Here is a 27,985-nt window from a genome sequence, read left to right as displayed (position 1 = left end):
CTAAAGAAGTCTGGTCAGGCAAATTTTTGGCATGCACCTTCTTAGTTCTTACCATCACTATAGACTCAGTTGCGTGTGCATGTTCGCCCACCTTAACAATGAATGGACTATTAGTCATTCTATTATTTTGAGTATTAATACGTCTATTATCACGATGATGAATTTATTCCTCTACCATATGGATTAAAATCTTTGCATGGGACATAATAATAATAAAAATAGTACAAAATCTAATCCAAAGAGCAACACAACTTCACCAAAACTAAATTAGGACAAACTCACCACTCAAGGGGCTAGTTCCAAGTCATTTTCTCGCCGATGAAGACAGGAATCTGCGAAACAATTTCAAATGACCCAACCCAAACTCCATTGTCCTTCGTTTTCCATTATTTATCTCAATAATAGTCACCGCTCATATCCGCTTCACCACCTTAGCGAACTCAAAGGATTTTGATCTTATCTTCACTATTTTTGCACGCCTACCATCATTCACAATATCATGACGGAATACCGACCACACAATATATATGATGTCCAACATCTTCGCACACTGGAATAACCCCCACCTTCGAGCTACCACCACTGCCTCGGCCTTACGACTCCTATCCAATTCCCCCATCTCGCTTCCTCAAACCCGACTACTAGAGATGGCCCTTGTGGGCTTCACATGCACCCGAATGAAGACCAACACCAATAGTCTACGCACCCCTCTACCTCCCTCACCACTAGTAAAAAGATAATAAATTACGAACAAACCAATCTTAGGGTCATGACATTTATAAAAAAAATAAAAAAGGCAGTAGCCATCTAGGCCATAAGCGACAAATTGACAAAAAAATCGGAAATTGATTCGGCCATTCCGTCAAGTTTATTCATATAGACTGTCTTTTTAATTTCAGTATTAGAGAGCAAAGATTGAAGTAGTTTTTTAAATTTACGATACTATAAATCTCTTTTTAATTTCAGTATTTTTACACAGTTGTGTTTAATTATATTATTTAAAATTGTAGTTTAAAATGTAACCTAACTTAAAGTTTTAAAATATTAATTAATTAGTTCATGTGTATTTGATAAATGTCATAAAATTGAAATGAGACAAGATAGAAGATATTTATTTCTTAAATGGTAAAAATTTGATATTTGACATGTTTTTAAGAAAGGAAAAAAAAAAAAAGGCAATTTGAAAATTTCAGAACCTAGCACTAAATTCATTTTCCCACCAAAGAAATATGGGAGCCAATTTCAATTTTTGGGAACCCCTTCCTTCATCTTCTCCTTTCACTTTACTACAACTACTATTCCGACAACGGAACGGAAGAAACTCTCAGCCACCCTACTGCTCCATGGCGCAGCATAGCAATCTTCCCTGCAACGGCGACGGCGTCTGCATGGTTTGCCAGACCAAGCCACCCGAAGCCGAGATTTTGTGCTGCAACACCTGTGTCAGTCCCTGGCACGCCACTTGCCTATCTATTCCTCTCGAAACCCTAGCTGGCGCTGTAGAGTGGGACTGCCCTGATTGCTCCTCGGCTTCTGCCGATCATGAGATTCCCCTCGCCACTACCGCCGAATCTTCCTCTTCAAACCTCCTCATTGCTTCCATTCGAGCAATCGAGTCGGACCAGTCACTCACAGATCAAGAAAAGGCTAAGAGACGGCAAAACTTCATGAGCGGAGGAGGCCTCGGATCTTCGCCACTCGAGGAAAACGTATCCAATAACGAGACGACGATAAATGGAGATGACAACAGTTTTGTCAATCTTCTTGATGGGCGTATAAACTGCTCAATTTGCATGCAGCTTCCGGAACGGCCAATCACTGTACATTCCTTCCCTTCAATGCTCAATTTTGATAAAAGATTATGACTTTCTCCACACTCCCTCACAATCTGCTTGTCGATTTCAATTTAGAGCAAATCATTTTCATTTTCATTTTCATCCTCACCGTTAGTATACATAGAGTATTAGAGTGCAAGATTAAGATTTTACTTGGGATAAATTTGTGAGACTGCACATCCGAGTTTCTGAGAGCAGCACATCTCCTGTTTATGAAGCTCACCATTTACCATTTTTCATTCCCAAGACATGTATGTATGTGCTTGTAAGCTTTAAGATAATTAGTTCAGCGTCCTTAACAGTATTTTGCCTATGTTTTATGAGAATATTAAGATTCTGAAACCATTTTCTAGGGATTGTTATTGAGATCAAGTAATTTGACGCTTAAAGTTCAAAATTAAAGATCCCATAAATTAGGTCATAGATAGTAACATAGGCTTTTTTAGGAAACACCACTGAATGATTTTGTTCCGCAATTGAAACTCTTGTTTATGTGAGTATTATGTATAGTATTCATTTATTAAATTAATATATTCACAAACACGTACATCTCGTTGTTTTTAATAGACTGTTTCCAAATTGGGATCATTCAGCATGTATTCACGATCTTTAAGCCTGTACAGGTCTTTTGATTTAACTTTATGCCTTTCTATTGTGAACTTTGGAGGACTTGGTTTAATTTGTCTATTCTAATACTAGTGGCGGGAGGTCTTGATTTGTAAACTTTGTTTCTTATGCAGTTGCATCAGTTTCATGATTTTAACCATCTACATCCATTATATCTTGGACCTTATCCTTTGTTGATGCGTAGTTGTATAATTCATCATTTTTTGCTCTACATTGCATAGTATTGTTCTTATTAACAAACTCTTTTCAAAAGTATGTTCCTATTGGTAAAAGACACAACAAATATTCATAAGAATCTATGTGCTAATTACATGATGTCTTCATTTTCTGTTAAAGAAGCATGTCCACCACACATTTTTATAGTATTAATTTGATTTATAAAGGAACCAAAGGATTTTGCAGCTATCTAATTGCCATCATTTCTACGGTTTTTCAGACTCCATGTGGCCATAATTTTTGCCTGAAGTGCTTCCAGAAATGGGTTGGGCTAGGAAAGCGTAGTTGTGCAAATTGTCGTAGTGAAATTCCACCAAATATGGTAACTAATCCTCGAATAAACTCAGTTCTAGCAGTAACTATTCGAATGGCTAAAGTTTCAACAAAAGCCCCTGGAGTTGGTGAAAAAAGACTATACCATTTTGTTCACAACCAAAACCGACCTGAGAAAGCGTATACCACTGAACGTGCAAAGAAGGCTGGAAAAGCCAATGCTTGTAGTGGAAAGATTTTTGTGACAGTTCCACCTGATTATTTTGGGCCAATATTAGCAGAAAATGATCCAGACAGGAATCAAGGTGTCTTGGTTGGTGAAACGTGGGAGGACCGAATGGAATGCAGACAATGGGGAGCTCACCTTCCTCATATTGCTGGAATTGCCGGGCAGGCAGATTATGGCTCTCAGTCAGTGGCACTTTCTGGAGGTTATGTAGATGACGAGGACCATGGCGAGTGGTTCCTCTACACTGGAAGGTACGATCATGGTGATGTCTTTATATGTACGGTAAATCATAAAATCATATGGGGATATTGATCTAATTTGTGCTTAATTTTGAAGATACTTTTGACAATAGCTAAATGATTTTGATTGATACAGTCCTTCAATAAAATAATCATTCTTGAATACACTTATATTTCTGCCTTGACGGTCAAGATTTCTTCATATTGATATTACAACTGATTTTAACTCCTAAATTGTTTTTATCTTTTGATCTGTTTTGGACAGTGGTGGAAGGGACCTCAGTGGCAACAAACGTATAAATAAGACTCAGTCATCTGATCAGAAATTTGTGAAATTTAATGAGGCATTACGAATTAGTTGTAAAAAAGGTTATCCCGTTCGAGTTGTGAGGTGAGTTTCTCATGTAATGCAATGTTTCTTCATATTCTTTGTTGTGATTTATTATATTTTTTTCCTTGCTGTATTAATTCATTTGTTTGATTTAATGGTAAATTGAATGCCATGCCTGGTCACTGTTCTGCTTATCTAAAAGAGTTATAATTTGTTAATGTTCTTGGTTTCATTTGACTAATTATGCTGTTGACCGAACTGTGCATCTTGTGTTGATTAGCAATGGTAGGTTATGCTGATGCATGATTACACTTTTGCAGGTCTCACAAAGAGAAACGTTCCTTCTATGCCCCTGAAACAGGTGTAAGATATGATGGTGTTTACAGGATTGAAAAATGCTGGCGCAAAATTGGAGTCCATGTAAGAAATTTAATTCCAAATTCAATGGCAGAAAGGGGAAAATATGGGTCTGTTGTTGCTGAACTAAATATAAGAATCCTGACCTGTTCAGTAATTTACCATTCGTTGCAAACAGGGATTCAAGGTCTGCAGATACCTTTTTGTTCGATGTGACAATGTTCCTGCCCCATGGACAAGGTATGCTCCTTTCCATATCCACACATCCCTTCCGTCAATGTCTTTGCTTCTTATTTTTTTTTTTTTATCAAAAATGAAAATCCTTGAAATAATACTGAAAAAGTTTTACACAATATTTTAATGAAATGCTAAATAGTCTATCAATGTTTTTATTGGTGGCATTTTGATCCTCAGTGATGAACATGGGGATCGCCCAAGGTCCTTGCCAGCAATTGAAGAGCTGAAGAAAGCAACTGATGTTACTGAACGAAAGGAATCACCTTCTTGGGACTATGATGTGAGTTTCCCCTCCTTTGCACATCATGAAACTTAATATCTTTATATTGTTCATAGGCTTATGCTTGGATTGATAATTCTTCATGTTAAATTTACTGTAATATTCCTGCAATATATTCATGGGTTGAAGCATTGAGATGGTAGTACTAACCAAACCATTTTTGGCTATGGTAACTACTCTAGAAGACTATTCCCCAAAAGTAGACAATCAGCATTTGCAATAGACAATGTGCAATCAAAAAGTGATGCACTTTCACACTTACAACCAAAAGATCTGAATATTGCCCTTGTTAATGGTATATGCAGGAAGAAAAAAGCTGCTGGATGTGGAAGAAGCCTCCACCAGAAAGTAGACAAAGAGTGAATGATGGAGGTGTATATGAGAAAACCAATACTAAACGTCGAACACAGGCTATGACTGTACGAGAACGTCTTCTCAAGGGTATGTTCTGTACTAGATGACGCTAGTAACTTCGAACAATTTATCTATGAATCTTGACTTTGGTGTTAATATATGGTTACCACACTTATTTTTTCTTTATTAAGTTTAGTCTGGACTAAATCTTCTTGTATACTTTTTTTGCAGAGTTCAATTGCTTAATCTGCAAAAAAGTTATGAGCTTTCCTCTCACTACTCCATGTGCTCATAATTTCTGCAAGGCCTGTTTGGAGGGTGCATTTACTGGTCAGGCTTTTATAAAAGAAAGGACATGTAATGGCAGGCGTAACTTGCGAGCACAGAAGACCATAATGAAATGCCCATCTTGCTCAATTGACATTTCTGACTTTCTTCAGAATCCTCAAGTAAGAACCGTCTGCAAACATTGTTTGCTTTATTATTATGCCTTAGATATATATAGTGAAAGAAATCATAAAAAATATTTATTTTTCAGAAAAAGCTTCACTTATTTTTTATAGCCTTGATAAGAGTTGATTTAGCTAGCTGTTTGTACAACTCTTGGGGTTTCTAATTTGCAAAGTTTTATTTGGAGAATGATGGATTTATTATTGCTTTTTGGTTGAAAATTCTGCTGTGGATGGCTGGCACAAATAGCTATTGATTTAACCAAATAACTTGGAATAGTAAAAATATTATTTGTATTTATGATGAATTGTACTTTTCTTTGTAGGTTAATAGGGAGTTGATGGGAGTGATAGAATCCCTCCAGCATGAGAGCAAAAAAGAATCAGAAAACAATGATCCAAGTGAAGAAGAAACCAATGATGGTGGTGGTGCTGAGAAGAAGTTGAAATTGGTTTCAGAAGATGAGTCTTCTGTTACAATATTGGCTTCCTAAAGTAATAGTAAAAAGTAAAAGAAAATATTTTTTATTTTCTATAGATAATGAGAGGTTGAATGAAGTGGTGAAAATCTTGTTTTTCTTTAAAGGGGGTATGGTTTCAAAACTCATGATCATTTAAAAACTGCAACCACAAATGGGTTCTCTTAATTTTTTTGTTAGACAATTATAGGTTGAATCTTGTTTCTATTTTGGGTACGGTTTGATTGACGATGAATATGCTTGAATGATGAAACCCTGTTTGCTGATTAAAAAGGAAAGTTTTCTGGATTTTTAGAGAAACATGTGGTTTGTTATGTTGTTTTCAGTGTGATTTTGCTAGGCTAAATCTTGCACTTTCTTTTTAAAGTTTAATGACTAATTAGTTATTCACATATATGGTGTTTAAATCATAAACACAATAAACACAATTTTATTCAAGGTATGTTTTGGATCACACTATAAATGAGTCAAGCCAGTTTAAGCTCGACTAGATTAAGTATTTATTAACTCGAGTTTACAAATGAGTTAAGCCAGCTTAAGCTCGACTCAATTAAGTATTTATTAACTCGAGTTTAAACAAGTTTATATATTCGAGTTTGAGCTTTATTCGAAAATTTTAATTAAAATTAATTTTTCAAGCGACTTTAAATTCAAACAAAAATTTATTTTTAAAATAAAAATATTAAACTTTTATATTTATTCAACATATAATAATTTAAAATAAAAATATCAATACATTACATAGTATATAAAAAAATTCATATTTTTATTATTTTGTTGTCAAATTTATTTGAAACAAAAAAATTATAATTATCTAAAAGCAAAAGCAATGGAAGAAGTGAAAATATATTTTAATTTAAAATAAATTAAATACCAATTTCAAGAAAAATCATTTAGAGCAAATTAATATTGAATCATCAATGATAAATAATAGCATAAAAAGTATCTCTATCTAACAAGGTCATAATAGACACTTTAAATGGAGTCTATTAAATTGAATAATTGATACTAAATAAGAATATCTAACAAGGCCATAATAGACATTTTAAGTGGAGTATATTGAGAGAAATTAATTGATACTAGATAAGAAACAAGAAACTAGACTATTGATGGAATTATTAATACATAAAGTTCCTAGGCCCTCTCACCGCAAATATGTCTCGCAAGATGAATATCTTTAGACAAAATAGTCACACATTTGGCGTGGATGGCGCGATGTCATCAAATAGATCGACTAGATAAGCCTCGGCTGCCTCTTAGAGACCAGCTACGACGGAGCTTTGAATCTTAGATCTGTTTTGGAATCTTGTGCAATCTCACTAGCAAGTCTTTGGATGGAAGCTTATTGATCAAAAGCCTTATTGATCAAAAGCTCTATACTCTTTTGGCTTCTCACACCTTCGTTAGCTGGAGCAAATTTTTTAGCCAGCCACTTACTTCCTCGGTGTCTTGTCTCCAGTCGATTTTCTAGCGGTCTGTTTCGTGTGTATCATGTGAATAAATGAAAGATAATATAAATAAATAAAACAATCTCTTGTGAATGAGTGAGAGAAATAGTATCATTGGAAGATAATATGAAAAAAAACGAAATAATTCTTATGAATAATGAGAAATATTAAAAATGAAAAGTTATGTAAGATATGATGATGTATTAGACAATTAGTGTTTTTTTTTTTTTTTTTGAGCCATAAGATATAATAATGTGATTTAGCTTATATCTTGAAAAGAGAGTGAGTGAAGAAAAAATATTTATTTGAGATTTTAAATTTTAATAAAAAAATAAATAATTACCAGACTCGAAAAAACTTGACAAGTCATCGAACATGTATTATATGAGCTCGAATTCATTTCGAATATTAAACAAGTTGGCTCGAGCTCGATTCGAATTCGATCAAAGTCAAGTTCGTGTCGAACTTTAACCGAGCAACTCGCGAGCGTCTCACAAGTGGGTTGACTCATTTACAGTCCTAGAATATACCATAGTAACACGATACTTTTATGTAACTTATACTAAAAAAAATTATTATCATTGATGGATTTGATCAAGATTTTGTACCTGCCTCTTTATTTGATCTTTATCAGTTGGTTTCAAGAATTAATTGTTGATTTCTTGAGAGTTGTACTAAGTGAGTTTCTAAAATATTTTGGTACATCGAATTGCTAAATTATTTTAAATAAATGAATAAATTAAAAAAACCAATGTAAAAAGTTTACTATAAATAAAATATTAGAAAAAATACAAAATGATCAAAATTTAAGTACCTACCAAACAATATACAATATAAAAGGAGAATTGTCCAAATACTGTATTTTATAGGTGAATTGTAAATTTTAAAAAGACATTACAGAAGAATTATAAATATAGTATTTAATTCATTCAAGTGGTAAGAGTCTATCTGTGACCTGAGACAAAAATTAGGAGTTTAATTTTTAATTATAATATTTTAAGTTGAAACGAATAATTATGAAGATAAATTAGTCTAATAATCTAGTTACAAAAAAATAAAATACTTTTTTATTAATTATTATTTTGATATATTAATTTTAAAATAATAATAAATTTTCATAAAATAATAATTTGTTTTTAATAATTTATATAATATTAATTTGGATCATCCGATTACATTTTATATTTATTGTTTATGGATATTAAATTTTAAATAAAAATTATTATGTATATTTTTGTTCAATGTATAATTATAATTATAATTACAATATAAAATAAATTCTACTAACTATAATTATAAAAAAAATATATATTATAGTTAAGATAAGAGTTTTCACAGAAAAAAGAGATACAAGAGTGAGAGAACGAAAAAAGAAAAGAAGATAATTTCTATCTTTTCTAAAACTTAAATAAATATATATAATGTAAAAAATCGACAATTTCTAAAAAGGATTTTCGATATTCAATAATCGTGTTCCATGACTCACATTTATCTAAATTCTCAAAACGAGTAACCAGAATGGTAGACTTGACTAAGTATATTTAAAAATGTCGATTTAGACTAGTTTAATTGTTTTAGAGTCATGTTCAAATTTCGTTTTATATATTCTATTTTTGATCTAGTGCTTGGTTAAACGTAAGAGACAAATCTATGCTGGGGTTCGAGTGGGCTGAAGCCCAACTATTTTTCTTTTACGATACAAATGTAATATTACCTCTAGTTTCTTAAAATTTTTAATTAAATTATTTTCTTTATCTAATTTAAAAAAAAAGACAAAACTTACCTTTATCCACTATCGTTTTATCCATAATTTTTTTGTTATATTTTAAGTCCATTAAAATATTTTTCAAACCCATCCCAACTCGAATTCCTGGATCCGTCTCTAGTTACACGTAAGAAAAGACATCAACGCTATGTATCACGTGCTCATCAACTATTTATTTTTTTCCTGCAATTTGCAAAGCAAAAACCAAAACACGACAATATAGTTAAAATAGATAAAACTCATTTCAAGTATTTTAGTTTATTTGATTTATCCCTTCTTATAGCCTAGCGACAATAAGAGGTGGATACTAACCCTAAGTTCCTAGGTTCGAGCCCGTCATACGACAAGTTCCGTGCCTGATTAAATGGTTAAGTGTTTGTTACATACTTAATTCGTTGTCCACATTTTTTTTAGTTAGTTTGATTTATTTATAATAGTTTATTTTAAAATGAGCACAAATTTTAATTATAAATTTGGTGTAAAATGTGAGTGTCTATAAAATGTTCACTCTTAGACAAAGTTCGGAAATTACGACGAAAACGCATGTCCAAGTTTGACATTGTAGACACCACATTTGCAATAAATTTAATTTATAATCTTACATAGACTCATTTTTATCTATTTATTCAGAAAAACATTAAAATGATAGATAAATAAAATATGACGATCACATGATCGATGATATCCCAATTCTGATGCTTGATTGTTTCCTTGTCTTGAAAGATTTTTGCTTCGCTTCATCCGTGAAACGTGGTATGACTGATTTTTAACTCTAGACAAGGTGTTGACTGGTGACGCAAGTGTCTCATCCGGGCATGAATATTGAGACATTACGAAACGTTGCACGAGGTTCACATCATCTTTCAGACTAATGAAAACAGTGTATTAATCTTAAGCTACAATGGTCCGAAGACTAACTATGTGAGATAATCAAAGGGTTTTCATTATACTATAGATTGATGCACGCAATGTATTGATCTTAAACTATTATGGTCTAAAAACCAGCTACACAAGATAATGGAAGGATTTGCATCCTTATGGGAGTGGATGTTTGTAAGTACTAAAATTTTACCTAGACAATTTATAAATTTAAAAATATTTTTTTGAATAAATAGATTCAAGATAATTAAAATTAAGTCCAAAGCATGATTAAATAATTAATTGGAATAATTATTGTAGTAATTAAATTCCAATTAATTAAAATAAAGGACAAGAAAAATAAAATAATTTGAGAAAAATATTCTATTAATTTTATCTAAAATTAATTTCAAAGGGTCAAAAGAAATTAAAATAAATAATTTAGGATAGATGTTGTATCTATTTTATCCCAAATTAGTTATTTATAATGCCCCAAAATAAAATAAAAATAAATAGACAAAATAAATATTATGCATATTTAAAATATTTTGTAGGTTGAAAACAAAGGCAATGGGATGAAAGAAAAATCAATTTCAAACAAACCCTAAGGCTTGAAAAAGATTGTGATCTGCTGCAGCCGGAATTAAAAGAAATTAGTGCAACAAACCCTACAACCATCGGAAGAGCGCTCAAATATCATTCAACACCCAACGATTAACCGCGTCGATCTCTGCAATAGAAGAGACGCGTGTTTGCGAAGCAGCGGATCAACTAACGCACGCATCTGCGCTGATAGCCTGTACGCTGACGAAATGCCCAGGTGCAATGAAGCGTTGACAAATCGGGAACAAAATGCCCATGCATTCGCATTTCATCCCAAAACAACGATGTTTTGTCCTCTAGTTTTCTTCTTCCTCGCGATGAACAACAATGATGATCGACTGAAACTTTTGATTTTTTAAAGTGGAACTCGACCGATACTCAATCAAATCGGTTGATTCAAAGGCTAAAATGATCACCCTATTTTGGTGATCATTTCACATACGATCATAGGCTCCATCATCGCTTGGATGATCAAGTTGGATGAAGAACAGACAAAAGCCATTAATGACGTTTTGTCTAAAATTCGATCCACTTGATCGATCAACCGACCTAAGGAGATTATAAATATCCCCTTAGGCAAACCAAAGACAACGATCAAAATCTCAATCCCTCAATCTATTTCATACGAAATCCGCCATTAAAAGCTTTTCTTGAAATTTTTGAAAATTTGTTTAAAGCTCTAAGACTCAATTCTAGTTAATTAGAAAGCTTTTAAAAGAATTCAGGAGGGTTCTCCAATCAATTTTATGCTTCCATTCATGTTGTAATTTAACTTATGAATTCATATTCAAATTTTTATATTTCAGTTCAGTCAGTCTTAATTATTCGATTTCTTAATCTAAAAACAATCATAAAGTCATTTATAAGATTTCTACTAAACTTAAACAAGTAAATCAAGCTAAATAAAAAATATTTGAATTTAATTCAAAGTCAGGATTTTTTTTCTTGAGTTCTATCTCTCGAATTACAATTTGAAAACTTTAATAAAGCTTATACATAGTGTTCTTGTTTTGGTTCCATTTAATCCTATGAGGTATAATAAAGCTATATGAAAACACCTTATATCCGTCAAAACTTAGACATAGTGTTCTTGTTTTGGTTCCATTTGATCTCATGAGGTATAATAAAGCTATATGAAAACACCTTATATCATATTAAACCCTAAAATTTAAAATCCAGATTTTGTTTGAAAACTATTCAAACCAATTAGAACACCATCCTAATCGAATGATGCATTAAAATAATGTTATAAATAATCCTTGAGACTATGTGAGATCCATTATTCCATTGGATTGAAGGATAAAAGCCCCACTCAAAATCATCAACCATACAGTTTGATGTTCTTGACGTCCGACCGAGGGTCTTGCCTAGTTTCGATTTTATACTGAGAAAATTGAACCCTCCCCTGCACCTAACAGAGAAATTCCGCTTTCGACTGAGGGATTTTTAGCTTGGGCTAAATTTTCGACCGAGAAAACAAGCCCAACATGTTGATATCAATTGATAGGATCGGCTTTATCAATAGAGACGGGGGTCTGGCGATTGATGAAAGCTTATGAAAAATAGTTTGAAAGAAATCTTGTTAGAGATTTAATTCGCTTTCTATTCTACGCAAACTCTTGTAAACACTTGAAACAGAATCAAGGAGGAATTGTTTACTTAGGTTTGAAGCTCAAGATGAAGAATGTGAAGATGAAAGAAAATAAAAGACACAGTAGTTTGTTTATGGATGTTCGGAGCAAACTCTCTTACGTCACTCCTTCTTACAACCACCAGAAGGATTCACTATAATATGATTCGAATCAAATACAGTTTGCACACACTTAGCTCACTATTGAACAGAATACACTCTGTTCAATTTACAAGATGAGGAATATCACTCAGCTAAAGGTATTTTTGATTCTAGCTCTCTCTTGATTCAGACACAGTACAATCAGGAAAGCAGCTTACGGCTTGAATATTCAAAGGATTGATTACACAATAGTTCTTCTCAGATAGTATATCTTAGTTGATCGAAAAATTTGCTAGTTGTTCGTCCGTTGTCCTTGAGATTTGATAAATATTGGGCAGAGACTAACGTTCGAATCTTTAGAATGAAGCGTGGCACTCTTCCATTGGAAAGCCTCCATAGTACACAGCAGGTTCTAAGCACAAGGATCGTGGCCGTACTCCAACTAGTAGTGCGCCGAATATTCTTCAAGGATGTACCTGCAAAACAAGTAGTTTGAAGGATATTCTCTTATGTGGCATTCGTTGGTTGGTTACGTCTAGCTATTGTACTGATCTTTACTAGAAAGTGGAGCAAGAGTAGCGTACATCTATAACACGTGGGTAGGCAGGTGCTAACTTCAAGCAGACTACTTAAGCATAGCATTAGACGTATTTCAGTTAGACGACCTCGTCTAATGAAATCAAACTTCTCCCGTCTAAGAGTAGAATCCATTAGACCACCTGGTCTAATGGGATTAGACTTACGTCTAAATACAATCACTTCAGACTAATCTGAAGGAGTTAGACTACACGTCTAACTTTCACCAATTAGACTTCATGTCTAACTTTCACAAACCATTAGATTGCACGTCTAACTCCACGAGTTAGATTGCACATCTAATTTCGGTTCTACTTCAGACTTGTCTAAAGGAGTTAGACTACACGTCTAACTTTCTCTTTCTATTAGACTGCACGTCTAACTCCACGAGTTAGACTACACGTCTAATTTCGTTCCACTTCAGACTTGTCTGAAGGAGTTAGACTACACGTCTAACTTTCAAAATCCATTAGACTTGCACGTCTAATTCCGAATTCATTAGACTGCACGTCTAATTCCGAATTCATTAGACTGCACGTCTAACTCCGCTGAGTTAGACTGCACGTCTAATTCCGAATTCATTAGACTGCACGTATAACTTCATGCATCTAATATCAAATCGGTCTAATGAACCTCATTAGAACCAAGTCTTATGAAATTTGATTTCGATACACCTGCATCAAAACGCATAAATCATTTCATCATCAAAATCCCAATAGTCAAACTATTTCAACACTTAGTCAAAATAATTTGACCCAACAATTTCCCCCTTTTTGATGATGAAATTGAAAACTTACATATATATAATAAAATACGCATTCATCATATAAATAAACTTTTGTTCACTTACAACATTCATCACCAATTTTCAAAACCAATATCCTGAAACATAGTCAAAGAAACATAGTTTAAGAAACTTAACAAGGTAGTAGAAAAGAGATTATCGTTCTTCCCTTTTTACTCGAGGATCGGTTGGGCTCATCCCTTCATCAGCCATATCTTGATCGGTTAACAGATTTTGAAAAGGAGGAAGAATGCGACCACCATGACCGCTTCCACTAGATCTCCCACCACGATCACCGCCACTAGCACGACCTCTTTGATCAATATCAGAATGCCTACCACGACCACCACCACTACTTCAGCCTCCACAATCACCACCGCTTCGACCTCTATCTCTTTTAGTTGGCCTTGGATTTTTATCGTTGTCGCTCGTTTAGATCTGTTGTCGGTTGACACACCTTAACCTCTTCTACTTGACTCACCTTGGGTGATACGAGGTTGTTCTTTTTCAGCATCAACTTTCGCTTTCTCTTTTGCTTGAATTTTTCTTGCAATAAAGTCAGCAAACTCCAGTCGTTCACCATGTGTTCTTCTCAAGCATCCTTGAATTTCTACCATCTGGTTTTTCACCAAACTGAGTTCCTCCATAGTTTCTCGATGACGTTCATCATTGATGTTCCTTTTAATGTTCATCATTTCAGATTGACAATTGAAGATATTCTTTTCAAATTTGGAGAAATTTGAATTTGAGAGATGAGTCTCATACGTATTCTTCTTCAAAGTGTTGTCCAATTCATTAAGAACTTTGACAAAATCAGCAAATTCCTTTCTTTCTTCTTTCTGGTTATTCAGAGCCTTTATCATATTTGATCCCATAGATACCACGTTCTTCTGAAGAGAAGAGAGCACAGACGTCATAGACTTTAGAAGCTTGATACCATTAGTAGAGGATTCTTCATTAGATGAATTTTCTTGAGATTCTGTTGCCATACTCTGAATATGATCAAAATGGGTATGAATCTACAGAAATTGCTCCAGTTGATCCTTCTCAGACACATTTCCAAATTTATTCCGCTCTTCTTCTTCTAATTCCCTTTCAGCTCTCTGAAATCTTTCATACAGATTTCCCTTACTGTGAAGAGGATTGTTGATATTTTCATGTCATAGTTTATCACAGTTAAAACACTTTAAGTTGGCCTTATAGTTATTCTTATCATCAATGTTATTATTTGAAGAGCTTGAGTTAGGATTCTCTTCTTCATAAATTTGTAAAATTTCTTCACGAAGAGAGTCATGGCATCACTGCTGATCTGCTCTGCAGCAGTCTTCACATTAGTGACAGCGAGTGGCTCCTTAGGAGTCACCAATGCCTTGGTTGCAATAACATATGTGGGAAGCTCCTCTTCTGTTAGAAAAATAAAGATAGTTAATTTATTAAAAGAAATTTAACTATCTAAAGAACTTAATAAATCTCTAACCATATGTGCAGGAACAGCTTCAACCGAATCGGCTAAATCCATCAATAAGATCGGCCAAACCGAAATGCTTAACTTGATCTATCCTCTCGGTTAAACTAAATCGGCTCAAACACATTCGAAGTTAAACCGGATCGGCTCAAATTCAGGCCCGGTTAGAGGTGTTAACCGATAATGTTCGGCTGGCTCAACGCATTGAAGATCTTAAAGCCAACGGGAAGATCATTCAAATTGATGAATAATCTGAAGATGACGTAATGAATATATCTTGGGAATATGCAAAAGAAGGTTCTGAGATAAAGCATGCATCAATCTAATGATTGCAGATTTTATCCAAGCTCACAAGCAACCTTCATGTGTACAAAAAGCAAAACTACATACTCTGACCGACTCGGCTACCTATGACCAATCAACTCAAGAGTAAGAAATATGACCGTTGTCATATTTCCCATATAAAAAGAAGCCAAAACATTGAAGAAACATACATGTTACCAACCTTATTTTCACCTGATCAAACCTAAAAAGCATTTAAATTTATACAGTTCTCTTGATCAAAGTTAAACAGTTGTAAACATTAAACATTCTATTGTAAAAGTGTATTACAATACTGTGTGAGTATTGTAAAGTGTACATCGAGCAGTAAATAAGACTCGAGTGTGTATTGTATTGTGTTGTGGAATATTCCTTAGTGAATATCATTCTCATTGTTTGAGAAGAAGGGGTGACGTAGGAGAGTTTGCTCCAAACATCCATAAAATATGTCTTGTGTTCATTTACTTTTTGTCAATAAACTAACCGAACCGGCTTTCCCCATTTCAACCGAACCGAATTCACTTCATCTAAACCGATCTCTCCATACTACCTTCCCTTAGCCGAATCGTGTGCGGTTGCTTCAGGTTAAAATAGACATTTTCTTCCTTAAACTCGATTCAGGAGTCTATGACAACATGCGTAGTGTTAAGAACAGTTCTAATCTCTAACCGGATTAGTGTCAGTCTGTGTATGTGTTGTTGTAAGTGATTACTATTATCAGGACCGCGGTCCCCTATCGACTATCCCAATCCTAACACTTCATTCCTAGAGTTTATCTCAAACTCATAGGCCTTTAGATCGGCTAACAAGTCAAAGAGCTACATCTTGTTGATATCTTTAGACTCCCTCATTTCCATCGTCTTGATATTCCACTCCCTAAGCAGAGCACGCATGACTTTGATTGCAACCTCTATGTTACTGTAAGTCTTGCCCAAGGTGGAGAGTGGTGATAATCTTGTTGAATCTCCCATCAAATTTAGTCATCATCTCTCCAGGATGTATCTTGATGTTGTCAAACTTTTGCATGGCAATCATGAGTTTGTTCTCTTTGGTTTGCTCATTGCCCTCATAGAGTTGAATCAACTTTAAACCCTAAACCCTAAACCTTGAGTTGAGTTAACCTCTTCCATATTTCACTTGAAGAGTTGTATGATATGATTTAGTTGAACATGTTGTCATCTAGAATTTTGTACAAGATATCTTTGGCCATATTGTTGAGGTTGTTCTTCCTCTTGTATTCACTAGTCCACTCAGATCTGTCTTTCTCAATCTTTATCGGGCCTTCAGTGATGACAAGCCACATGTAATCATCTATGGAAGCAAGATGAGCGTGGACTCTTTCCTTCCACATGACATAGTTTTCCTTTGAGAACATGGGAACCTTGTTGGTGACAGCCATAGACATGATTTAGATTCTTGTTGGTGCTTGAGAATAGAAAACGAGGCTCTGATACCACTTGTTAGAATCGGTGCTACCAATAGAGACTAGAGTTTGACTATTGTGAATAGATTACGATAAACGATTCAATAATAATAATGTGAGGGATTAGTATCTATTTCTATTCTTCGCAAATCTTCACAAACTCTTAAAACGGGTTCAAGTGCAGAACTATTTGTTGGATTTGAAGCTTTAGACAAATGAATTCAAATGACTTACAGTAAAGAACACAAAGATTTTTATGGATGTTCGGAGATAAAACTCCTACGTCACCCCTTATTCTACCACCGGAAGGATATCCACTAAGACTTTGAATCATATACAACTCACTAAGCTAGCTAACTCTCTATTCAACAAAACAACCTCTGTTTAACTTACAATGCTGAAGTTTCTCACATAAAAGACAATATTACAATATAATCACAGCTAGATAGTAAGAGATTTTGCTTGAAAGATTTGTGTGAAGTAGAAAGTCAGTAAATCTTTTTTTCAGTTGTTAGAATCGTTGTTGGAGAGGTTGTTCGACCGTTGTCCTTGGGTTTCTATTTATAGTTGAAGTACACCAAATATTCTTTGTGGACACGTGGCATGTGTCCGTTGGACGGTCTCCTATAGTACGAGAGTACAGTAGACTCTGGGTATTTGGATTGTGGCTATACCAAACAAGTAGTGCGCCGAATATCCTCTGATCTTGTCTTGTACTGGAAATGCAATCGAGAAATATCCGCGTACGTGGAATTCATTTATTTGATAGAAATAGCTGGCTTGTCAGACTTCTAAAGATAGAAAGAGCAGACAACTAAGTGAACGTGGTTAGACAGATACTTTATCCAGACGGCTGTTAAAGCAATGCATTAAATGTTCTTCTTTAGACCGTATCTAAAGGAGTTAGACATCCTCGTCTAACTACGCTTCCCTTTAGACTGCGTCTAAAGGAGTTTGACGTCCTCGTCTAACTACGCTTCCCTTTAGACCGCGTCTAAAAGAGTTAGACGTCCTCGTCTAACTACACTTCCCTTTAGACTACATCTAAATGAGATCGTGTGTGAATACTAACAAGTTGGTAATCACAACAAACATGATACAAAAATAATCTTTCGATCGTCAAAACTATCGAGACCAGGGTTAAATGAAAATGAGATAATGTGTGAATACTCAAAATCTAGTATTGATAGAAAATGTGATAAACAATCGTCAAAACAATCAAGAGTAGGGTTAAATGAAAACGAGATCATGTGTGAAGACTCGCAATGTAGTATTCACAACAAACATGATACAAATTCGTCATTCAATTGCCAAAATAGTCTAGACTAGGGTTAAATGAAAATGTGTAACTTGTGACTTGTGTAACTTAGTTAACCGTCGTCATTTGGTCACTAAAATGATTGAAATTAGAATTCAAAAATGATTACCCACACTAGTTAGTATTTATAGAAAACATGTAAACTATCGGCGTTCAGTCGTCAAAACGATCAAATCCGGATCTTAAAAGATTGAGGATAATGTGTGGACACTCACTGTGTGGTATCACTTCAAGTAATAAAAACAATCAATGTTCGATCTTCAAAACGATCGAATCTAGGGTTTAAATGAAAATGTGTATCTATTGTAAATATTCACTAGGTGGTATTTATATAAAACATGAAAATCATTCGCGTTCGATCTTGAAAACAATCGAACCATGAGTTCAAAACGTGTAACTTATGTAAATACCCACTAGGTGGTATTTATCGCAAAATGTGAACAAATAGTCAATGTTCGATTGTAAGAACGATCGAAACCGAGGTCAACAAGAACGTGTAACTTGTGTAAATACTCACTATGTGGTATTTTTAACAAACGTTTATAAAATAATCATTGTTCGATCAGCAAAATGATCGAAACTGGGATTAATGAATACATGTAACTTGTGTAAATACCCACTAGGTAGTATTTACAACAAACTTGAATAAACAATTGTCGTTCGATCGTCAAATAGATTGAGATCGGGGTTTAAAAGTGAGAAAACATATGTACTCACAAAGTGGTATTCGTTGCAAACAATGAAATAAACAATCGACGTTTGATCGTCAAAATGATCGAGACCAGGGTTAAAAAGTGTGTAACTTCATTAGATACCCATTAGTTGGTATTTATAATAAATGTGGATAAATAATCTGTTGGAATTAAACTAATTCCATTAATTAAATGGAAATGATATTTGGGCTAATTAAATTCACACCAAATTCAAATGTGAATTAAAGTGAAATTAATCCAAATGAAATTCACATGAAATTCAAATGTGAATTCAAGTGAAATTAATCCAAATGAAATTCACATGAAATTCAAATGTGAATTAAAGTGAAATTAATCCAAATGAAATTCACATGAAATTCAAATGTAAATTAAGGTGAAATTTCATCCAAATGAAATTCACATCAAATTCATTGTGAATTAAATTTGTTAATTGTTACAATTAACATAAATGTCTTGAATGAGGCAATTAACAAATGATGTTAATTGCCATTGTAACTACAAAATATTTATTGTAGGATGTAACTTGCAAAGATGATGAAAAGGCAAGCAACGATAACCGTTGGATGAATGGATGATGGATTAGTGACCGTTGGATTAAAGAATTGATTATGAGTTTAATTTTCAACTATAAATATCCCTTCACATTGTATTCCTCTCCACACATTATCTTATCACTTCTCTCTCTAGAATTCTAAAGTCTTTCCTTGTTCTTGTGAGTATTCTTGTGAGTGTTCTTGTGAGCGTTCTTCGAGTTTCTTGACTCGATCATTTCTGTGCGAAACCCGGTGATTGTGATTCAGGTACTTTTGTTTAGTTCGCTGTTGTAGTGGTTTTTATGTGCTAAATCATTGCAGGTTCCGTTGTACCCTGGGAAGCAGCCACCGACGAAACTCTCCAGCACAAACGGGAGACGGTGAAACTGTTTTAAGGGAACTGTGATTCCACAGGCCTCGGAGCAAACGAGAAGATTTTTCTTCATTTCTTAAATAATCTGTTGTATTGTTTTATTATCATTGTATTATTTTCATATATCATTTACGTGTAATTTTTATGAGATAAGATAACCAACAATCTTAAAACAGTGATTCAGAATGACTACCGAAACACCTACTTCTAACATGAGGATGCCAGTTCCAGCTAACCATCTGGATAAGCCAGAAAAGTTTGATGGATCAAACTTTAAGAGATGGCAACAAAAGATGTTCTTCTACCTCACGACCCTAAGTCATGCGCGATTCCTCACGGAGGATCCTCCCACTCCCAAAATCGATGAGCCAGACGTGGCTTCATCATCGGATGCAAACGTGCATCCGAAAGTTGATGTGCATGCGGCTTCGGCCATTGATGCTTGGCACCATTCAGATTTTCTATGTAGAAATTACGTGCTGAATGGTTTATCAGATTCATTGTACAATGTGTACAGTGAAAAGAATACGGCTAAAGAACTTTGGCAATCTCTTGAACGTAAGTACAAAACAGAAGATGCGGGTGCAAAAAAGTTTATGGTCGGTCGATTTTTGGACTACAAAATGGTAGATTCAAGACCAGTCATTAAACAAGTTCAAGAGATCCAAGTTATTTTGCACGAAATTCATGCTGAGGGCATGAATTTGGGAGAAACTTTCCAAGTGGCTGCTATTATTGAGAAGTTGCCACCGTCTTGGAACGATTTCAAGAACTACCTTAAGCACAAGCGAAAGGAGATGAACGTAGAAGAATTGGTGATTCGTCTACGCATTGAAGAGGAAAATAAAAGCGCCTCAAAGAAATACTTTAGTCAACATGTGGCTAAAGCAAATGTGGTTGAGCATGGTAAAGACAAGAAGAAACATAATTCTTTTGTCAAAAACCGGAGCCTTAATCCTAAAGGAGGAATCTCTAAGAAGTTCACGGGCAAGTGTTTCAATTGCAATGGCATGGGCCATAGATCTTCTGATTGCAAGAAGCCGAGAAGAATTCGAGAGGCTAACTTGACTCAAGGATTATCGGACATGGATCTATGTGCGATGATATCTGAGGTTAACTTGGTGGGATCTAATCCACGGGAGTGGTGGGTTGATACAGGAGCTACAAGACATGTTTGCTCCAACAAAGAAGTATTTTCAAGCCTCGAAGAAGTGAAGAATGGTGAAAAGCTGTTCATGGGGAATTCTGCCACTTCTGACATACAAGGTGAAGGAAAAGTGGTGTTAAGGTTGTCTTCAGGAAAAGATTTAACTTTAACTAATGTGTTGTATGTTCCAGAGATTCGGAAAAATTTGATATCCGGATCTCTTCTAAGTAAGCATGGTTTTAGAATTGTGATTGAGTCGGATAAAATTATTTTATCCAAAGGTGAAATGTTTGTAGGTAGAGGTTATGCTACTGATGGGCTTTTTAAGCTAAATGTAATGGCAGTTAAGCCAAGTATGAATGAAAAGAATAAGTCTTCTATTTATTTGTTGGAGTCTTCCATTTTATGGCATGGTAGACTAGGTCATATTAATTATGATTCGATGCATCGATTAATAAAACTGAGTAGTATACCTACATTCGAAATTAATAAGAAACACAAGTGTGAAATTTGTGTTGAAGCGAAATTGACGAGATCATCCTTTCGAAACGTTGAAAGAAGTAATAGACCGCTTGATTTAATTCATACAGATGTGTGTGATTTAAAAGGAACACCAACACGTGGTGGAGGAAAATATTTCATTACTTTTATTGATGATAACACAAAATATTGTTATGTGTATATTCTTAAAAGTAAAGATGAAGCCATAGAGAAATTTACTCTTTATAAAAATGAGGTTGAAAACCAACTTGGTAAAAAGACCAAGGTGTTAAGAAGTGATAGAGGAGGTGAATATGAATCACCTTTTGCCGAGCTATGTGCTCAACATGGTATAATCCATGAGACGACAGCACCTTATTCTCCTCAGCAAAATGGTACAGCTGAGAGAAAAAATAGAACATTAAAAGAAATGATGAATTCACTTCTATTAAGTTCTGGTCTACCACATAACATGTGGGGAGAAGCTATTTTGACAGCTAATTACCTTTTAAATAAGGTTCCACGAAAGAAGCTAGATAAGAGTCCATATGAATTATGGCATGAAAGAAAACCATCATATGAATACTTACGAATGTGGGGGTGTCTAGCTAAGGTAGCCGTACCATTACCTAAAAAGGTGAAAGTTGGACCAAAAACTGTTGATTGTATATTTATTGGATATGCACATAACAGTAGTGCTTATCGCTTTCTTGTGTTTAAATCGGACATTCCGGATATTCATAAGAATACGATAATGGAATCGAGAAATGCATCGTTCTTTGAACATGTATTTCCATATAAGTCTAATGAAGAACAACGTTCTCCAAAAAGATTTCTTGAACTAGATGAACAAGAAAAGGAGAATGAAGTTGAGGTTGAAATTAGACGAAGTAAACGAGCTAGAACCGAAAAATCATTTGGTCCAGATTTTATTACTTTCATGATGGAAAGTGAACCTCAAACGTATAATGAGGCAATTAACTCGTCTGAAGGGCCTCAATGGAAAGAGGCAATTAATAGTGAGATAGAATCTATCTTGCAAAACCATACATGGGAACTAGTGGATCTGCCTCCGGGAAATAAACCACTAGGTTGCCGATGGATTTTCAAAAGGAAAATGAAAGCTGATGGATCAATTGATAAATATAAGGCAAGACTGGTGGTAAAAGGATATCGCCAACGAGAAGGTCTTGATTATTTTGATACATATTCTCCAGTTACGAGAATAACTTCTATTCGATTGATTCTTGCGATTGCTTCTTTGCGCAATCTAGAAGTTCATCAAATGGACGTAAAAACAGCTTTCTTAAATGGAGACTTGGAAGATGAAATTTACATAGATCAACCTCAGGGGTTTTCTTCTCAAGGGCAAGAAAATAAAGTTTGTAAATTAGTTAAGTCATTGTATGGCTTAAAACAAGCTCCAAAACAATGGCATGAGAAATTTGATCATGCTATGATCTCAAGTGGATTTAAGATCAATGAATGTGATAAATGTATTTATATTAAAGACACAAAAAATGGTTACGTCATTTTATGTCTTTATATAGATGACATACTTATCATTGGAAGTGATGATAAAATGGTTAAATCCACTAAAGATATGTTAAATTCAAAATTTGACATGAAAGATATGGGATTGGCTGATGTGATTCTTGGAATCAAAGTGATTAGAACATCGGAAGGGATAGTTCTAAGTCAATCACATTATGTGGATAAAATCCTCGAAAAATTTAACAATGATGATTCTGCATTGGCTAAGACTCCGATAGATACGAGTCAACATCTATCTAAAAATCGCGGAGAGAGTATTTCTCAATTAGAATATTCTCGAATAATTGGGAGTCTAATGTACTTAATGAGTTGTACAAGACCAGATATAGCCTATGCAGTAAGCAAACTAAGTAGATACACGAGTAATCCGGGTAATAATCATTGGAAAGCCATTGTACGATTACTTAGGTATTTAAGAAATACTCGTGATTATGGTCTGCACTACACGAGACATCCTGCTGTTATCGAAGGGTACACTAATGCTAATTGGATTTCAGATATGAAAGACTCTAAGTCAACAAGTGGATATGTATTTACACTTGGAGGTGCAGCTATATCTTGGAAATCTTCTAAACAAACTGTTATTGCTAGATCCACGATGGAATCTGAATTTATAGCTCTTGACAAATGTGGTGAAGAAGCTGAATGGCTACGTCTATTCTTAGAAGATATTCTAATATGGTCTAAGCCCGTACCAGCAATTTCTATTCATTGTGATAGTCAATCTGCGATTGGACGAGCTAAGAGTCATATGTATAATGGTAAGTCCAGACATATACGTCGTAGACATAATACCATTAGACAATTACTCTCTACTGGAATTATCTCAATTGATTACGTAAAATCAAAAGATAATATTGCGGATCCGCTAACCAAAGGGTTAAATAGAGAGTTGGTGTTAAAGTCCTCACAAGGAATGGGACTTAAGCCTACAATAAGTTAGTATGAAGGGAAACCCAACCTATGATGACTGGAGATCCCAAGAACTAGGTTCAATGGGACAACCTAATTGTACTAAACTTGGTAGATTGCTATGGGTAAAAATCCTACGATAAAATAGCATTTCGGGAAAGGATAAGCACACAGGCTTTTAATGATTCTTTATGAATAAAGAGATCACCTATGTGAGAGAGAAGTGGGGCCGCTTCGAAAGAATTGCACGGCTCAATTCTAGACCCTCTCACTGAACCAGGCGAGTGTTCATGGCCAAAACGAACACAATCATGAGAACTGACATGTATCAGGAAGAATTTTATGTGAAAGTGTGTAATCGTTTACACAAAAGGCAGAATAGTTCAAGGACATCGAGTCTACTAATCAGCTAGTAAAGTTATATACTTTCATAAGGGAAGGTTCAAAGGGTTACACCTACCTATCCTATGTAAAATTCAACTGTTGAACCTTTCACCGGGTTACTCTTTCAATTTCCATTAATGTGGGGGATTGTTGGAATTAAACTAATTCCATTAATTAAATGGAAATGATATTTGGGCTAATTAAATTCACACCAAATTCAAATGTGAATTAAAGTGAAATTAATCCAAATGAAATTCACATGAAATTCAAATGTGAATTCAAGTGAAATTAATCCAAATGAAATTCACATGAAATTCAAATGTGAATTAAAGTGAAATTAATCCAAATGAAATTCACATGAAATTCAAATGTAAATTAAGGTGAAATTTCATCCAAATGAAATTCACATCAAATTCATTGTGAATTAAATTTGTTAATTGTTACAATTAACATAAATGTCTTGAATGAGGCAATTAACAAATGATGTTAATTTCCATTGTAACTACAAAATATTTATTGTAGGATGTAACTTGCAAAGATGATGAAAAGGCAAGCAACGATAACCGTTGGATGAATGGATGATGGATTAGTGACCGTTGGATTAAAGAATTGATTATGAGTTTAATTTTCAACTATAAATATCCCTTCACATTGTATTCCTCTCCACACATTATCTTATCACTTCTCTCTCTAGAATTCTAAAGTCTTTCCTTGTTCTTGTGAGTATTCTTGTGAGTGTTCTTGTGAGCGTTCTTCGAGTTTCTTGACTCGATCATTTCTGTGCGAAACCCGGTGATTGTGATTCAGGTACTTTTGTTTAGTTCGCTGTTGTAGTGGTTTTTCTGTGCTAAATCATTGCAGGTTCCGTTGTACCCTGGGAAGCAGCCACCGACGAAACTCTCCAGCACAAACGGGAGACGGTGAAACTGTTTTAAGGGAACTGTGATTCCACAGGCCTCGGAGCAAACGAGAAGATTTTTCTTCATTTCTTAAATAATCTGTTGTATTGTTTTATTATCATTGTATTATTTTCATATATCATTTACGTGTAATTTTTATGAGATAAGATAACCAACATAATCTACATTCGATCCACAAAACGATCGACACTGGGTTTTGAAAATAAAAAAACATGTGTGAATACTCAAAAGATAGTATGCAAAATAAAATGAGATAATCAATCGTCGTTCGATCGTCAAAATGATCGAAACTGGGGTTAAATGAATACATCAAGACATGTGTGATTACTTACAAAAGTAATATTCAGAACATGCATTAAGCAAACGATCGTTGTTTGATCGTTAGAGCAATCGAAACAGGGTTTGAAAACATGAAACTAGGTGTGAATACCCATAAAATGGTATTCACAACAAATAGTGAATAAACAATCATCATTAATCGTCAAAATAATCTTAAATAGATTTTAGTCAAAATCTGGAAGTATGTATAAATACCCTAATGATGGAATTCTTAGTAATCAATGAATAAACAATCGTTGTTCGATCGTCAAAAGGATCGAAATAATGTACATAAAAATGTGAAAGCTATGTGCGAATACCCAAAAGGTAATATTCACAGCAAACATGAATGAAACAATCGTTGTACAATCATTAGAACGCTCGATCCCACATGACCAAAGGATCATTGAGGAGTCGAGCCGCTAACTACTTGTAAAGGTTGTCTTTTCTCTACATAGGCATTGAGGTGGAAAGGGGATCGCTTCCCTTAAGAAGCCGTGCAAAACCAAGAAATGGGGTCGAAGATTTATTCGATGTGTCTTGGGTGGGTTTACAAGGAAAAATCTAAATTGAAGATGAAATTGGCATTCGACTCAAGGCGATAAAATTTCATTAATAGCCCGCGAAAGTTTTTTTAGAGGGAGATCGGGAGGATGGGAGATCGAGAAAGAGAACCTCAACTCAGGCTAAAATCGAACGATTCCAATTCTTGGCCCGAAAAAAAAAGAAATCTCGTAACATTTTCAAGCATCGCTACTCGCCTATAGGTACCAACAATTTTATAATTATTTCAAGCTTAGAATTTATGATAATGACGTAGACGCATGTTTTATGAATATAACGACACAAAACTATACTCATGTATAGGCTTGGATTTACCTTTATATGCAAGCCTTGTGATTAGATAAATAAATGAGGTGTAAAATCATATTCTTTTAAATTGTCAAAAGTTTAAAGTGGAGACCATTAGTTGATAGGGACATGAGACATAACCATAAAGACATTTATAATGTGTAACCAAACATCAAACCAAGAACAAAATCTTTAAAATATGTTCAAACACACGAAATATTTTTCTTTCCTAATTTCTCAAGAAGTAAATTAAGTGGCGACTCTAAAAAACTCAAAGTTAATCTAAATCAACGTTTCTAAATGCACTCTATTCAAGTCTACTATTTTAGTTTCTCGTCTCATTCGACACTCGAGAGAAATGTGAGTCATGGGCACGACTCTCATGTATAGAAATCCTTTTTTGAAAATGGTCATTTTTTGGCGTTCTAACGACTCTTCTAGAAAAATAATTGATGCTTAGCTTGAAATAATATTTTGACCATTTTTAAGAATATAATTTTACAACTTCAACTCAAAAAAATCCCAAAATAACAAAAATAACAAATAAAGGCGAAAAATGATACACAACACCCAACTACGCCTTTCAATGTGCATTAGTTTTAATCTTGTACACATCACCCTATTATATTAAGGTAGTACATGATGTGTGTGCGATATTATTTGTACACATATAGTTTTATGTGGAAAGATTATACAATGTGGAATGATAATCTATTTCAAATACTTGAGAGTGATGTTCCGTGAGTTTTGACATATGTCTCAGGATCTATCCTCACTTCCACCTTTAGCGTGTTTGCCTTTGAGAGGTAGCGCTAAGGCGGGAGAGAAATTATCATTTGAGGGCATATCTCATACATTGATGGCTTTGATTGGCGTGTTGGGGTCTAACCTTCTCTTATGATTTAATTAGACGAAAAAACTTGGATCATTATTATTCATCGATCATCACACTAGAGATTTGATTACGTGCCTACTATACTTATGTAAATACGTGTATGCATATATTTAGATAGACGTCCATGATATAATATTTTATTGTCTTAAAAAACCCGAAATTATGATAAAAAAATGTTTTTTCAAAAATTAATTTGAAAACATAAATAAAATACCAAAGTGGTCGCGATCCGAAATTGGAAAAACTAAAAAAGATGGAACGATTTAAGACAATCTCTTTAGGATTATATCATTTGAGTTCTCTATTTCTAGGCATTTGTGAGATTTGTACACCAACAAACATTAAAAGATGTCTTTCTACAAAAGATCCCCACCCATCGAGGCATGAAGTAGTTGCATTGATTAGGTAATAAGTTACTCATAATGCAAATGATGCAACTCAAACCACCCTTGTATGATCAGGCGTCTGACTCCCCAAACTACGCAATCACAAAACTGATAAAATTTCACAAACATCAATCTACCAAGCTGATGAAAAATCTCAAGTTATCTCACGAAGTCCATCACGTATAAAGGTGTTAAAATCGAGTTTACGTAAAATCATTAGACCATCGTAAACTCGAATCGTAAACTCATAAGAATTTACTTATAAATAATATTTAACTATTAAATAATAAATCATTCAAAATGTTTAATAAATCGTTCA

General features: G+C 34.3%; 1 protein-coding gene across 1 annotated transcript; it reads left to right on the top strand.

Annotated features, from left to right (window-relative positions):
• Positions 1-1,288: 1,288 nt before the first annotated feature.
• On the top strand, positions 1,289-6,168 carry LOC124926268 (E3 ubiquitin-protein ligase ORTHRUS 2-like). The gene is made up of 9 exons (XM_047466462.1): positions 1,289-1,820; positions 2,899-3,431; positions 3,685-3,810; positions 4,071-4,170; positions 4,286-4,347; positions 4,522-4,624; positions 4,930-5,065; positions 5,210-5,427; positions 5,754-6,168. Exons 1-9 carry the CDS (start codon positions 1,344-1,346, stop codon positions 5,919-5,921), a joined length of 1,923 nt encoding a protein of 640 aa, XP_047322418.1. The 5' UTR covers positions 1,289-1,343; the 3' UTR covers positions 5,922-6,168.
• The last annotated feature ends 21,817 nt before the right edge of the window (positions 6,169-27,985 follow it).

This window comes from Impatiens glandulifera, chromosome 2, assembly GCF_907164915.1.
Source record: "Impatiens glandulifera chromosome 2, dImpGla2.1, whole genome shotgun sequence".
Classification (NCBI taxonomy): Eukaryota; Viridiplantae; Streptophyta; class Magnoliopsida; order Ericales; family Balsaminaceae; genus Impatiens; species Impatiens glandulifera.
The sequence above is the reverse complement of the archived record's forward strand: the minus strand, read 5'-3'. Positions and strand labels throughout refer to the sequence as shown.